At 40.3% G+C, this 16,421-nt stretch overlaps 1 protein-coding gene and 1 pseudogene across 1 annotated transcript in view; one reads left to right on the forward strand and one right to left on the reverse strand.

Annotated features, from left to right (window-relative positions):
* LOC107727948 (peptidyl-prolyl cis-trans isomerase FKBP10-like) overlaps positions 1–12,583 on the reverse strand; it is a 17,363-nt pseudogene extending 4,780 nt beyond the window's left edge.
* Positions 12,584–14,166: 1,583 nt separating this feature from the next.
* dbf4b (DBF4B-CDC7 kinase regulatory subunit) overlaps positions 14,167–16,421 on the forward strand; it is a 16,531-nt gene continuing 14,276 nt past the window's right edge. Inside the window, exon 1 of the mRNA XM_016538027.1 lies at positions 14,167–14,336. Within this exon, the coding sequence (XP_016393513.1) occupies positions 14,318–14,336 (19 nt within the window). The 5' untranslated portion in view covers positions 14,167–14,317. The remainder of the gene's footprint in view (positions 14,337–16,421) is intronic.

The following is a 16,421-nucleotide window of genomic DNA, read 5'->3' on the forward strand; positions in this document are numbered from 1 at the left end:
ACTTCAGTCACCCGGATCCAGTACGTATCCAGCCCAGATGGTGGATCAGCACCTAGAGAGGACCTCTACAGCCCTGAATGTCAGCGGAGATCAGGACAACTAGATGAGCCCCAGAGACAGATACCCAGTGAGGACCTTGTCTCCTAGACTGCCACCGGGACAAGACCACAGGAACAAGTTGAGTCCTCTGCACAATGTGACTTTGCTGCAGCCTGGAACTGAACTGCTGGTTTCGTCTGACCAGAGGAGAACTGACCCCTGACTGAGCCTGGTTTCTCCCAAGGTTTTTTTCTCCATTCAGAACTGAATACTTTTAAGGACACATTAAATTAATCAGAAGTGAGTAAAAATGTTATAAAATATTTTTATTTCAAATAAAGGCTGTTCTTTTGAACTTCCTATTCATCAAATAATAGTATATAATATAATATCAAATAATAATATAATCAGCATATTAGAATTATTTCTGAAGGATCAAGCTTTGCCATCACAGCAATGAATTACATTTTAAAATATTCAAACAGAAAGCAGTTATTTTAAAGGCAGGGTATGTGATTTTTCAAAAACACTTTAGAAAACTGATTTGGGCCGAATCGCAAAACAAACTTGTTGCCAATCAGCAATAAGGGGCGTGTCTACTCTTGATGTGGAGGAGAGAGCTTTCAGTGCATGGGACGGACATTAGCCGAGCCGAGCGACAGAAAGATAGAGATGGTGGATAAAAAACAAAAGAGGAAAACGTCTGCGGAATGATAAGGCAAGAAGTAGGACCCGTGTAAATATCGGATCAGCTTTCCATCGCTGGAGAGAACTCAAGGAGCGGAGGCCTGCGATCGGACGCCGAGGTTGCTTTGTTTCTTCTCAATAGGTGAGTAACACCGTGTCTACAACAGCTAAAGTCTGCCTACACTGGACGCGATCAAACGACCGTTGAAAACCATTTGAAATTTGTGTCAGCACGTCATAAATAGAACCCGGCAGCAGTTTTCTGTCGGGATTTGTTGCACCGCGCCGCTCACATCCGTAGACACGGTGTAACATTGGTTTTGCTTTGTTTCACAGAACTAATCGTTGCCTGGTTTGCGTACGTATATGTGGGGCGGAGCTATCAAAATAGGGGCAAGACCCTTTTGGGGTAGAGGCGTGTTTGTTTTGGTGATTTCAAATATCAACATTGGCTACCAGAAATCACTCACTCTGCCTTTAAGCCCTGTCTGTTCCTTAGTTCTTCATCTGCTATTATATTTGGATTTACATTGCTGAGCTTTTGATACTGTTTGTTTATGGACTTGTGGATATTCTCCTGGATTTATTATTTAAAAACTCCTTTTGAACTTTACTCCTTCATGCACTTGATTAGACACTCAGCCAATGCCTAACACTATGTGTACTGTTCTAGACCAACTGGGACTTGTCACAGCACTTGTATACTGTTGCTCTCTTGTTGGTCTGATTGCTTCTATTGTTCACCTCATTTGTAAGTCGCTTTGGTTAAAAGCGTCTGCTAAATGATTAAATGTAAATTGTTTGTAAAATACAAATTCATTAAGACATTTTTAATTTTAAACCACTGATTCTGCCTAAAAGAATCCTTTATCCATAATATTCCTTTCTCCAAGTCGTCTTTTGAATCTGAATCAGGAGAGAAATATGCACAGACCAAGAACCGTTTACAAACGAAAACAGTCCAAAACATTTCTAAACAGATATGTCAGTGGATTTTAATGTGAGAGGACATGGACTTCCAGGGGATGGACTTTTTCGCTGGAGGAATGGATTGTGGACTGGTATTTTGGACAGAAGTGACCGTTTAAAGTTAAAACACATTAATGACGGATTTGCTTCTTAGCGTAGCTTTTCACTTCACAAAATTGGTAATTGATGGACTGATGTTGTGTAGATTATTGTGTTTCACTGCAGAGGATCCATTGCTGAGCAATAGTAATGTAATGCAAAACATTTTTACAACATTTCAGTGTCACTGTATTTGAGCTAATATTACAGTGACATTGTACTTGTCTGCACGGGTAGTTGGTCGGCACTGGTTTACATCCTTTTAGAGTATCACAGACACATGAAATAAGACACACCTCCTTTCTCTCCATGTCCAAGGTGTGGCGGCACTATGACTGTCCGTCTCTCTCCTACACACATATTTCTAAGAGCCTCGTCTAGGCCGTCAATTATTTTATCCCCTCCAAGCACCACATCCTGTGGGGTCTCATAGTCCCTCCTACAAAGATCAGAGATCAACAACTGTTATCCATATCACAAAACCATTAGCACGTTGTAATAAATATTGAAGCTATTATAAAGAGATTAGATAGATTGGGGAAACTCACGATGTAAAGAGCAGCGTGCCATCCAGCAGTGAGCAGTTGTAGTGGTACTGAATGAAGTCATTCACCTCACTGGTTTCATTACACGCCTCAGATTTACGTGTGATATCCACCTGCACAGTATCTTTGACACCGTGGAAGTCTATCACATGGATGTCAAAGACCAACACGGCTGAACCTGGAATGTCCTTACCTGTCCAAAACAGAGCTGTACTTATTGGATAGTAACATTTAGAATGTAAATGGCAGTTAACAGCAGCTATCTATCACTCTGTATCTCTTGCCTTGTCACCCATTGAAGTAAAAAAAGCTTTGTCACTACCCTTTGAAATTTGTGGGTCCTCTAGACCCCAGAATCCTGGCCAACTATGTCAACTGGCCTTTGTCCATCATCATTGCCTATTTAGACTATTTTACACTATTTAGCCTATCCATATAAGTGGCAGCCAATGAGCGTGTGCATTCTCTCCAACCTTTTCCAAGTCATTTCAACATGGCAAATACATTTAGGCAACTGAACTGCCCCATACATAAAACACTTTTTTTTTAAAATAGAAAATTAGTATGAGTACTGTTTTCATCTCATTTGAGTATTCACCAGGGCCAGAAATTAACGGGGGCTTGGGGCAAAAATGCAAAATTCAAATTTAATTTAAGGGGGCAAATAATGCCCCTGTACAATTAAAAGAAATCTATTACAGCTGTCAAGATTAAAGTGAAAAATAAAAAGTGTCAACTGTGGCACTGATCCCATTGCATCAGATTTCTTTTTACACACTGACCAATCTCATATGTTTCTGTTGAGTTTATGAATGCAATGGCCAGTCAGAAGCATTTAGATTAGTCACTGTGAAAATGCCGGAGTTTTGTTGAGTGCATACGCTCACTGATTGAATTCTGAATCTGCACTCTCGTGGATTCTCTCATCATAAATGTTTTTATTGATATATAATTTATTCCCGGTTTAAATAACCATTATGTTTTTCATGCTACTAATATAACCAATGTGAACATTCAATTTTAACTGCCCCATACATAAAACACTTTTTTTTTTAATAGAAAATTAGTATGAGTACTGTTTTCATCTCATTTGAGTATTCACCAGGGCCAGAAATTAACGGGGGCTTGAGGCAAAAATTCCAAATTCAAATTTAATTTAAGGGGGCAAATAATGCCCCTGTACAATTAAAAGAAATCTACAGCTGTCAAGATTAAAGTGAAAAATAAAAAGTGTCAACTGTGGCACTGATCCCATTGCATCAGATTTCTTTTTACACACACTTTATCTGCATTGATACAGTATACTCATGTAGGGCGATATATATGCTAAATAGCACATCTCAACTGCTTAATTGCTTGTATTGTTGCAAAACGTAAACTATATTATTACCCAGCTCTAATCTGCTAAATGCGACTTTAAGACATAAAGGTATTAAGATATATAAACATTAATATCATGATTTTCTGAAAAGCTGTTTGAAAATAATGTGTATTGTGAAAAGCACTATACAAATAAATTTGACTTGACTAAACCAAAATTGCAACTGTCTGTCAGTGGATGTACTGTATATAAGTAGTGGGGAGACGTTTGTTTTGGGATTTTACTAAACCTCACACAAGAAACTTTTATGCTTTTTATTTTGAGAAAAAAGTTCAATGTCCAACAGTGATACTCCTCTAGATTTGTTAAGGCTGGAATACACTACACGATCTGAACAGATTTTAAAACACAAGGAATCATACACCTGCCGACTTTGTAAAAAAAGGAAAAACTGGGCATCACACACTAAATGACTGAGGATCACCTACTAAGAGACTTTTAAGTCGTTACGAACACAACAAACACCTCTGTTGCAAGGAGATGGATTAAATTTTAAACAATGTGTTCTAAAATCAGCTAAAAAATTAAACATGTTTGATGGCCTGAAGCTAGTAAGTCTGTGTCTGTGTCCATGTAACACTGATTTTTCTGTGAAATCGGTCAACTCAAATCTGCAGATTGGCTCTGACATTTGGCAACTAGCGTTGACTTGTCCAGACTGTAAATCAAGGCCAAAATTTCAGTAAAAGTTGTGTAGTGTACTCCAGTATTAAGCAGTTACTAAAACAGGTTGTGTATCTTGTAGATAAACCAGAAAGAACCCAGGGTTGACAAATGCGCAGTGTGAAATCTGGAAACCCCATTAGCCAATATTAATCACAAACCCAAGGCATGAGCCATGTGAAAGGTAAAACGTGTCCGGTTACTGACGTAACCTTGGTTCCCTGATAAGAGAATAAGACGTTGCGTACACCATAAGCTGATGCTTTGGGGAAACACCTTTCTTCCCAAATACTGAAGACTTATTCGCTTAACGCCATTGCTACGCTTGAGGCGTAAAGGGGGCGGGAAAGCGCCCTATATAAGCGGCGCTGAGCGGCATTTCATCAGATATTTTCGACTGAATAAGAGAGCTTATGAAAGACCTGAGTGTAAATAACACAGCATGAACGCAATGTCTTGTTCCCTTCTCAGGGTACGAAGGTTACGTTAGTAACCGGACACGTTCCCTTTCGAGAGGGTCTCTCGATGTTGCATCCAGCGTAAGATGACACTTTGGGGAATGTGTCACGCCGTGTTACTGTGAAGGGCGCTCGGCATAAGTGGAGATGTCAAATAAGCGCAGTGACACTTAGCAATCGCAATGCATGGTACAAAAATCTGCCTGATGCAAAATGCAAAATCTGCCTGATTTATCTCAACTGCTCTGTGTACCAATAAGTACACATGAACTAGACGAAATGACTAGCAACATGGGCACTATCTTCTCTAATACATTAGAAGCTGTTGCCCCCATCAAATTGAAAAAGGTTAGAGAAAAAAAGCGCTGTACAAATAAACTTGACTTGACTTGAAACTTGACAAGCACTGTACACAAGTATGCATAAACGGCACATTCCAGACAACAGATTCTTACCGGAGATAGACATGAAGTTGTGGAGCTTACTGGGATTAGACAGCACATTGGCCTGGGAAACTGTGTGTAAGTTGGCTAGGCAGCAGCAGCGCCGGCACAACCTACTACACTCTAAAAAATGCTGGGTTGTTTCAACCCAACTTTGGGTCAAATATGGACTAACCCAGCTGTTGGGTTAAATTTTTTAATTAAATTTTTAACCCAAAAGTTGGGTTAGTCCATATTTGACCCAAAGTTGGGTTGAAACAACCCAGCATTTTTTAGAGTGTACAGAAGTGTTTTTTTGTTGTTTTTTTTAACTAGCGGACCTAGTGGAAACCCACAGCTCTGAGAGGGAGGGCGGGGCTAGTGAACTGCTGTATGTGCATTCACACAACAGCAAAGATATAAAGCGGTGAGATGCAACACTTCAAAACTATCAGAAAACAGCTGTCATAGACAATATCACGGCAATTGCAACAACAAGCGGCAGACCCGGCTCACCTCTGAAATTGTCTTCAGCATATGCTATGACAGCGAGTCTAATGTCGACAAACTCCGTCGATTGGCCAGACGCTTGATGCATGTCCGCCCCACAATTGAGATGGCTGGGGAGACAGACAGCTCAACAGACAGGAGGTGCTGGTCTGCCCACGTCTATAGGCGAGCGTGTGAAAAGGGCAAGAATGGGAACCACCTTGGCGATTTATGAACGCCACGGCCGCCATGTCGTCCATGCGAACGAGAACATGCTTGTGACAGAACTAAGTGTAGAAACACTTAAGAAACAGGTGACCTGCTCCGAGCACCAGGCAGTTCCAGGCAGGTCATCAGGTACCTTTTCTCCGTGTCTGTCCAGGCACGGAATGCCAGGCGACCATCGCACAAGGGCCAGCGCTTCTAGGCATTTGCGAGTCACCAATATGCACATTGAGCTCAAGTGTGGAACCCATGCATGAATGCATGCTTTCAACCATAGTTGAAGCGGGTGCATGTGAAGCAGTCCCAACATGCCAGATAATGTTACAGTGCAAACAGTTCCTGATAATGCACTCGTAATGCTGGGGCATTTTGAAGCCTGCGTGGTAGTCAGCATTACACCGTTGAAATGGGGCAATCTGTGTCTTTTATATGGAGCTTGTCTCTTTAAGGCAAGGGGCGAAAGAAAAGAATTCTGATAGGCTACAGACTAGTATCTTCTGTATTCTGTCTTACAGCTTGTCACACTGCACAGTGGAACAATAGCACAAAGAAAACCAGTGATCTCAGTGCCTGCAATAGTCAAGTCAAATCAAGTCACCTTTATTTATATAGCGCTTTTAACAATACAGATTGTGCCAAAGCAACTGTACAGCATTAATTAGGAAAATCGTGTGTCAATAATGCAAAATGACAATAGTAAACACTCAATTTTCAGTTAAAGGCAGTTCATCATTAAATTCAGTGATGTCATCATCCAGCTCAGTTCAGTTTAAATAGTGTCTGTGCAATCAAGTCGACGATATCGCTGGAAATTAAGTATCCCCAACTAAGCAAGCCAGAGGCGACAGCGGCAAGGAACCAAAACTCCATCGGTGACAGAATGGAGAAAAAACCTTGGGAGCAACCAGGCTCAGTTGAGGGGCCAGTTCTCCTCTGGCCAGACAAAACCAGCAGTTCAGTTCCAGGCTGCAGCAAAGTCACATTGTGCAGAGGACTCAACTGGTTCCTGTGGTCTTGTCCCGGTGGCAGTCTAGGAGACAAGGTCTTCATTGGGGATCTGTCTCTGGGGCTCATCTAGTTGTCCTGGTCTCCGCTGTCTTTCAGGGCTGTAGAGGTCCTCTCTAGGTGCTGATCCACCATCTGATCTGGATACAGACTGGATCCGAATGGCTACAGTGACCTCGGAATAAGAATGAAAGAGACTAATATTAGTGTAGATGCCATTCTTCTAACGATGTAGCAAGTACATCGGGTGTTATGGGAAGTGTTCCCGGTTCCGGCAGGAAACTGAGAGAAGAGTAAGATAGCGGGTAGACTTTATTATCGATTCCGACTATAACGCTATGCGGCACATTCCTCATTCCAGGAAGGAATGGCATTTCGGCCATACGTTCTCTGGCTTTGCAGCTGGCTTGGGCTCAATGCAAGAGTCTGAAGTTGGGCTAGACAACATGCAGTCACACAGAGCTATGCAGAAGAAGAGCGCTGAAAACAGCGGCACAGCCGGTGTATCATAAGATGGATATGAGCAGCGATATCGCCAGTGTGCACCATGGCTAATATAAGCAACACCACACACCTATATGAAAAACAGTGCCACATCCGGTGTTTACCATCAAAAGACGACGCACGGTGGCAGCACCGGCATATGGCACAGCCGGTGCTAATCACAGAAAGGCAACACATGGCGGCAGCACCAGCATATAGCGGTCTAATCAATACTACACATCTGTATGAAAGACAATGGCACAGCCAGTGCTTATCATAGAAGGGTAACGCACTGCTGCAGCGCCGACATATATAGCAGTCAAAGACTTACATAGTGGCCAGTGTAAGCAACCCTACTGTACACATCTGTATCAAAGACAATGGCACAGCTGGTGCTTATCATAGAAGGGTAATGCACTGCGGCAGCATTGGCAAATATGGCATAACACGACGCTCTGCTTGAAAACAAGCCACAGAACATGTGGGTTCTATGTCAGAACACCGGCTCCAGCGTCATGGTACTCTCGTGAATGGTGACGGAGAATGACATGGAAGAGAATAATTGTTGAATAAAATCATTATTTTTGTTTTCTTTGCACACAAAAAGTATTCTGTTAGCTTCATAAAATTACGGTTGAACCACTGATGTCACATGGACTATTTTAACGATGTCCTTACTATGTTTCTGGGCCTTGAACGTGGTAGTTCCATTGCTGTCTATGCAGGGTCAGAAAGCTCTCGGATTTCATCAAAAATATCTTAATTTGTGTTCCGAAGATGAACGGAGGTCTTACGGGTTTGGAACAACCCCGTAAGAGTAATTAATGACAGAATTTTCATTTTTGGGTGAACTATCCCTTTAAGTAAGCAGCTGGAGTAATTTGCGCTCTAGCAGGCAAAATGGCGCCCTGAGGCAAGGCACTGTTATATATTGTGTGAGCGGCTGAAGCGCCTTGGCTGGGATATTTTGTGCTTTGTGCAATACAGAACGCCGTTGAGGCAGGGGGCTGTTTATATCATAAGCACGTTCAGAGCACAAGGTGTCAGCGGGACCTGTGCCAGCATATGAGCTCTTTGCTGCAAAACTCACATTCGGCTTATAGCTCCACTACCATGAGGGGAGCGTGAGAGCCGGGTTTGTTTCTTGAAGTTAGGTATGCGCCACCTATGAAGAGTGCTATCCCGAAGGCAATGATATCTTCAATCCATTCTTCATCAGAATGTATAAGGGGATCAGCAAAACGTATTCCATTATCCCCTTTTGGCAAAGCATTTATAATGAAGGAGAAAGATTTTGATGAAATGCTGCTCAGCACCGATTATAGGGCGCTTTCCTGCCCCCTTTTCGCGTGCTCAAGCACCATTGGCCATTGCAATGCAATGGCGTTAACCGAATAAGGACTTCAAAAGCTACAATTCTTGAGGTTGTTGAAGAAAACACGTCTCCCACAACAATATGAGTGTGCAGATTTGTACATGGTACATCACTAATTTGTATGTATCAAGAAGGCATCTGGAGGTTGCTCCACCAGAGTTTCATTGTACATGTACAGTCTTGAAGTTATGTGCCACCTATGAAGAGTGCTATCCCGAAGGCAATGATATCTTCAATCCATTCTTCATCAGAATGTATAAGGGGATCAGCAAAGCGTATTCCATTATCCCCTTTTGGCAAAGCATTTATAATGAAGGAGAAAGATTTTGATGAAATGCTGCTCAGCACCGATTATAGGGCGCTTTCCTGCCCCCTTTTCGCGTGCTCAAGCACCATTGGCCATTGCAATGCAATGGCGTTAACCGAATAAGGACTTCAAAAGCTACAATTCTTGAGGTTGTTGAAGAAAACACGTCTCCCACAACAATATGAGTGTGCAGATTTGTACATGGTACATCACTAATTTGTATGTATCAAGAAGGCATCTGGAGGTTGCTCCACCAGAGTTTCATTGTACATGTACAGTGACAATAATGTTCTTAAGGCCCCGGATATACTGCAAGCTAAATCGAAGAACAAACTGATGTGACGTAATTTCGAACAAAATCCGGCCAAAACGAAGTTGGTTTTTGTTCATTTTGGGAGTTCGAAACGGCTTGCCAAAGTGAACTTTCCAGAAAAGTTTGTTCGGCTGCAAAACATCTTCGTACTACCATTGGTCCGTGACGATTATGTCATGGTGGGTGTGCGCTGAGGCTCCGCCTTCTTTCATGCGGAACTCTTCTCTGGGTTCATTTTGTCTGTCGAGTCCTTGGAGGTGAGATGTCCGCGGGTAAAAACTGAACACAGTGGAGAGCTGCTTTATAGTAGCAAATTAAGTTTTGCTTCTGATGAAATGAGACACTGACAGTTTTTCATGTTTAATACTGCTGCTTGCTTTTAAGCAATATATTGAATAAAGTGCCATGTAAATATACGTGACGTGACTTCATGGGAGTGCTAATTTGCAGAGCTCGTGCAAGCATACCCATGTTGCTATGATCAGATGCTTTTTTTATAATAAAATGCTTGCCATTATCTCCATTTTTGTTGTGTTTATTTTGTTACTAAGAGGAAAGCGCGTAGCACATATTTACATATTCATATAAACGTCACTTTCATCAGAGTGGGCGGCGTCGGGATGTTCGATAGCAGCATACCGCTGCTCACGTATATCGAACTTCGTTTTACACCTAAACGAAGAACGAAAAAGAACTTTGTTTTGAGTATATTGGGGCCTTTACTTACTTACTTAAGGCTTCAGTATTTGAGCAAAAAAAGGGTTTCCCCAAAGCATCAGCTTACACTGTACACAAGGTCGAGAGACCCTCTCGAAATGGAACCCAGAATTACATTGACACGTGAGAAAAGAGTGCAACCATGTCTGAGATTTGAATAAAACTCTATGATTAATATAGAACTAGTTGTTCTTTATATGTACATGCAGATGATTTGTTTGCTTACCATATCCTTTTTCTCCAAATGCCAGAAATGGGGGGATGATGAAGTGTCGTATTTCTCCTACACACATGCCCAGCAACCCTTCATCCAAGCCTTTTATGAGCCAACCTTCCCCAACCACTGAATCCTGCGTCTGGGAACGCTTGTAGCTGCATTATGTTCATACAAGATTAATCAACACACTTCTGGATACATCTGATATATGACATGTGTCCACTCAGATACTGGATTAGATTTAGATGTTAAAATACTTTCTCTTATGCCTTTTTAATGTACAAAGAAAATTATTACGAAGCCATATATAAGACAGTTTGCATGAACAGTGTCAACACTGTGGATCCATGGCAATATCAACATTGCTCAAACAAGAGCATGAGTTTGGTGGCAGGAGTGTTCGGGAAACTTGTTTGTAAATTGTTATTATTTTTTGCAGTTCCTTCGAGGTGGCTACTAGGACAGAAAGTAGCACTAACCTGGAGTCAAACGCAGAGCCATCCAGCAATGTCCCATTAAAGTGAAAACGGACAAAGTCAGTCCTCATGACTGAGCGCTTGCATTCTTTAGGTGTACTGATGACTTTGGTCTGAACCTGGTCTGCTCTGTTAAAGACGTCCAGTAGAACCAGATCAAACACTAATGTTGTGTCTGGCGGCACTTTATCACCTGAAACGGCACAGAAGGAAGACACTTTCTATGATATCTAATACAATGACACCCAGACATTTTTAGGCATGACCTGTGTGTCCAAATGGTTTTTGGGCCACTGTCCAAGTCTGAGAAATAAACTAGTATGCACATTTAGTTTGATGAATGTAAAAGGTGTGTTTGGGTATATTACCTGCTCCTTGGCTACCGTAAGCCAAGTGGGGGGGTACAGTGATCTTCCTATGCTCATTCACACACATACCCAGAATGCCTTTGTCCACACCAGCAATCTGCCACTTTTGGCCCACTTGTCCAAAGAATGCAGCCCCCCTATCATAGCTGCATTTAAAACAAACAAATCACAAAAAGATTTCCAACACACAGCAAACATGCACACACACATAGCTTTGCAAGTCATAAAAGTAATTTTAATAAAAGTAATAAAAGCATTTTACACAATCAAGTCCATTTTATTTCTATAGCTCTTTTGACAATGCAGCTTGTCTATCATTTGAACTCCTCAGAATAGTTGTATTCAAGCTGCACTGGAAAAAAATTTGCACAAGGCTCAGAAACCAAGAGAGCTCCCTATCAAGACAGCATTTGGCCACGTATGATACATTATACGATGTTCAAAAATGCTTTCCATGTAGGTAGCTCACCAGTGTCTGAGACACGGCCATAGATTAATATGCAATATAATAAAAAATCTTTTTTAAGTAAAAAATCTTGAACAAACCTATTTGCATGTAACTGCAAAAGATACTTCAAATTATATCATAGAAGTACCCTGATTTTACCATAACACAAAAAAAGTATCCCAATGTAATATTCCAATGGTGCACGTCCAGAAAATCACGGCCCTACATTGGACGTCTCCAAAACGCAATGGTATCGCTTAATGCGAAGAATTTTGCAAGATGCAAAGAATGAACATCACTCAATGAAAACTTGGCTGAATTATCTCACCTAGAGTCAAACTGTTTTCCGTCAGTAAAAGTGCCGTTATAGTGATACCGCACGAAATCTCCTGATTTCACTTCTCTGATGCAGCTTTTAGGAATGAAGTATCGATCAACTGCAATATCATCGATAGGCCCGGGGTTACAGTCCACGGAGAACCACGTCGCCAGCAATAAACTCAAAATAATCCTCCGTACCATTGTAAGGACAATGTAGCCTGTGAATGAGGCTCGCAGACTCGCAGTCAATTGTGGGCTCCTGTAGGAGGAGTTCGGATGTGTAAACGTGGAAGATCTTCGGCTGGGATGTTGCTTCGGGCACTTCTTCCGTTTTCGGAACAAATAAAACTACAGGTTCTGAATTATTTTATAGGAGTGATCAATTGTAAAACCGTTGTTTACTGTTATTATTTCTGATGTTATTGGTTAAAATGTTGAGAAAAATGACGCACAAGAGAAAAATATTTAATGAGATCATATTTCACGGAAGCGGATGGAAAGCCGTTCAATAAGAGGCTGTGACCGTTGGATGTGGATGACACACTTTAGCAGCAGCGCGGTTTTAGTCAGGAACATGAGCCACTATGTATTATTTTGTATCGTAGCCTATGCAATGTATTACTTAATTGCTTGATGTTTGGTTCATTGAATAAATATTCTAATTCTGTCAAATAATGTCTTTTTTTGTTGTTGTTGTTTGGTTTATTATAACCCTTTAGCATTCCTGCAAAATTTGCCTAAAACGCCTAAAAAAGGCATAGCCTACCCCAATTCAATTGCATGCTATTCTTGAACCATTTGGAGTATTTGCATGGTTTGGTCTCTTTTGAAAGACACAGAGGTTTATTCAGTTTAGAAACAAAACTCAGAGTGCCACCTTAGAGTAAGTCTTACTGGCATTGAGTGATAGAACTTTGAACACACCGAAAAAGGGGAAAAAAAAATTTGTTTTTTTTTGTAAACAGATACCTGCAGTCAGATGACTATAGCTGGGAGCTATTAGCTGGAAAACACAATGGGATCACAGCATGACGCCTTGTTGGCAGTCTGACAAAGACACCGATTGTGCTAGCTGTGCTGATTGTGTCTTAAAAAGGTTTGCATCATTCGAATAACGACAATCTCAACTTTCCAAAGATATATGACGATTAGCTTTTTTTTTTGCCACGATGTGACCCTTAAAAAATACGCAGTGTACCACGGGTGGTAAAAACATTTCGATGATTAGCCTATATCTGGATAGGCCTAATTGACCCAAAAAGCTATGTCTGATTCAGAGAGAGTGGATTCAGATCTGTTGCAGAGGGGGAGATTCCAAGGCTGAGATTAGGGGCATTTAGTGTTTTATCTGTACTGTGGCACAGGCCCCCCACCAAAAAGCGTCCTCATAGTTTTATACTAGTATGGATATGGGTTAAAAATGTATTTTTCCTGCAGTAGAGAGTAGCTGTTTTATATAAAGGTCTTGATCTCAATCAGGGGCATTGCTTGGACTCTCAGACACGTTACGGTTTGGAACAAAAGCAGACAATATTTCAAAGTATTGTGTTAAAGTTCACTCAGAATTAACCTTTTCAATTCAGTTCAATTAAAATGTATTTGTATAGCACTTTTCACAATACACATTGTTTCAAAGCAGCTTTACAGAAAATGCGTGTGTCTACATTACAATTTAGAGTGATCTGTTACCTTTTGTTTATTGGACTGTTGTATAAAAATCAATATCATGTTTACGGTCGTGCTATTAGGACAGAACACTATTTTTGCTCGTGTGACATTTCTTAACTCATTATAGGCTACACAGGGTTAATTCCGAATAGTTGGGACATTTTCCCAGTCATCTCAATGGCAAAAAGTGTCCCAATTTACCTGAATCAAAAAGAAAAAGAAAAAAAATCATTAATTATGGTGGTATCTATTTCCTCAACCACAGTTTAACAAAATGTGATCATTCATACTGTACATGAAAGAAAAGACTACAGTTAACAATAACTGCTACAGAAAAACAATGCATGACAAAATATACAGACCATTTACAATTACGAGCAATATTACAATAAAAAAACATAACTGTGACTGGCATAATTTTTTAGAGCCACTACAGCCTATATATAGGACATATACGCCTGTGGGTGGCGGTAATGTGTAACATTGTGCGCTACAGCAGACAACATGCAAGAGAAGAAGAAATTCAGGAGGGCCGTTTGAAAAGATTCACAGAAAGAAACTGCGCGTAATATTTATATCGCTTGAAAACTATACATTTGATGATGTTTTAACGTATCAAGACGCACGATATTTTTAATCCTTATGAGCAGAGAACCTCAAGGTAAGATAAACATTTTCACAAGTACTCTGATGATACAGGTTTTTGTGGCTTCTGTTGATGTGATCAGTTGATTCGACCCCCTTCTTTTATAGTTTTATTTACCATGGTATTACGATATACGATAATATGATATACGTGTCCCAAAACACGGTATATGTCAAACAAAACTTTCAAATAAAAAAAGTACTGCTATGATAAATATCAAACAACATACTGTACCATTAATACCATGCCATATATGAATTATTTGTCTAGCATTTCCAGCACGTCTGTTTAAAGGTTTAGTGCTTATTTAACAATTTTGTTTAAACAAAACTTTTTTTTCCTGCTCATGTCAGATTTATTTGTTTAAATATGTTTAACAGTGCTAATAATATATTGAGGGATTAGGGTCCAACTGTGTCAGCCCATAAAAATGTGAGAAATCAATAGTATTAATAAATAAGATGTTTACAATTACTTATTAGATCAGGGATGGGCAACGGGCGGCCCGCAATGTCTTTTAGTACGTCCCGCTGGATCATATTAGACTTGGATGATCATTTTTTAAATATTTGAAAAGTAAGTCACGTAAAGATTGCTTTCAGTTTATGGTGTTATACTATTTCCAACCAGGTTGGTTGCTAGTTTCCGGCCGGTTGCAGCAGATGTACGTAAATTACAATTTAAACCCTATTCGCACGGGATTAGTATTATCTGGGGACCTTGTGTGATTTTGAAATTACCCCCCACCTCTGAATTTCGTGTGGTGCATTCGCACGGGATTAAGATCACAAGACAACCTCCGCAATAATTACAAATGACTGGTCACCAGGTAATACTAATCCCGTGCGAATAGGGCTTTAGCCTAGTTTTGACGTAAATGGGCACTAAGTTACAATTTACGCACTACTAAATATTTTTTCTTTGCACAATTACACGTAGTTGAAGTGTAACTATGTATAAGGATCAAAGACGAGACGTCACCATTTTGGTGTCCGCATCAAATTACATTTACAAATGTCATTTTAAATGCATAAAAAACATCTTAAATGCAAGTAAATTGTCTACTTTCATATTTCAAATAACTTTTGAGACAATAAAATGTAAAAATATGGGGGAAATATTGTTCCAAAGTGTAAAATTGGCATTCAGTGTAATGTCCGGACTTTGATTTTACCATTACATCTTTAAATAACCATATAAAATGCCAAGTTAAAAAATATATTTGTTGTCTTGGCATTTTCAAGTAAGTGTTGGCTGTGTTATATTAAAGGGATAGTTCAATAAGAACTATCCAAAAATGAAAATTCTGCCATTAATTACTCACCCTCATGTCGTTCTAAACCCGTAAGACCTCAGTTCATCTTCGGAACAAAAATTAAGATATTTTCAAAGACCGAAAGTGTAGGAGTCCCTCAGGTTGAGTGCAGTGTAGAGAGTAACACGACCCTCCTCCTCCTGTTGGTGCAAGCGAGCAGTCAGTCACGTATGTGTAGGATGGCTGAACTTAAGGAGCTTTCCCTGGAACTTACGCAATCAGCAACCGGCCGTTTTTTGTCTTATTGCAACTTGCAAGCAACTCGTCTCTGTTCTGGACTTGCACAAACTGCGTTGCAATGCAATAGTTTTCCAAAATGTCATTTATGTGAAAATATGAAGTCTGTAAACGCCCGTTAACACAGGCCAGAGACGTTGAAGACGGACGCACGGAGAAAAATAAAAAAAAATGTAGCAGGGAGTAAACAAATTCTACTGTTCCTAATACTATGTATGTTGCTCAAAAACAAAATATATTGTGTTCAGCGGAAAAAAGTTTTTTTTTTTTTTACCCAGTCATTTAAAAAGAACAAATTTTAGAGCTGTAACGACAATACCGTGATATTTTTGCTTAAGGTTATCATACCGTCAAAATCTCATACCGGCCCATGCCTAGCCGCATCCAGTGTAGACCATAGATATGCATATATATATATGGTGTAGACAGCATCACTGATTATAATGAGTTCCATAGTATTTTGTCGCGCCGCGCCACTCGCGTCCGGTGTAGACACGGTGTAACATTGGTTTTGCTTTGTTTCACAGAACTAATCGTTGCCTGGCTGG

The sequence above is a fragment of the Sinocyclocheilus rhinocerous genome, unplaced genomic scaffold (genome assembly GCF_001515625.1).
Source record: "Sinocyclocheilus rhinocerous isolate Xijiao unplaced genomic scaffold, SAMN03320098_v1.1 scaffold3201, whole genome shotgun sequence".
In the NCBI taxonomy this organism is placed as follows: domain Eukaryota; kingdom Metazoa; phylum Chordata; class Actinopteri; order Cypriniformes; family Cyprinidae; genus Sinocyclocheilus; species Sinocyclocheilus rhinocerous.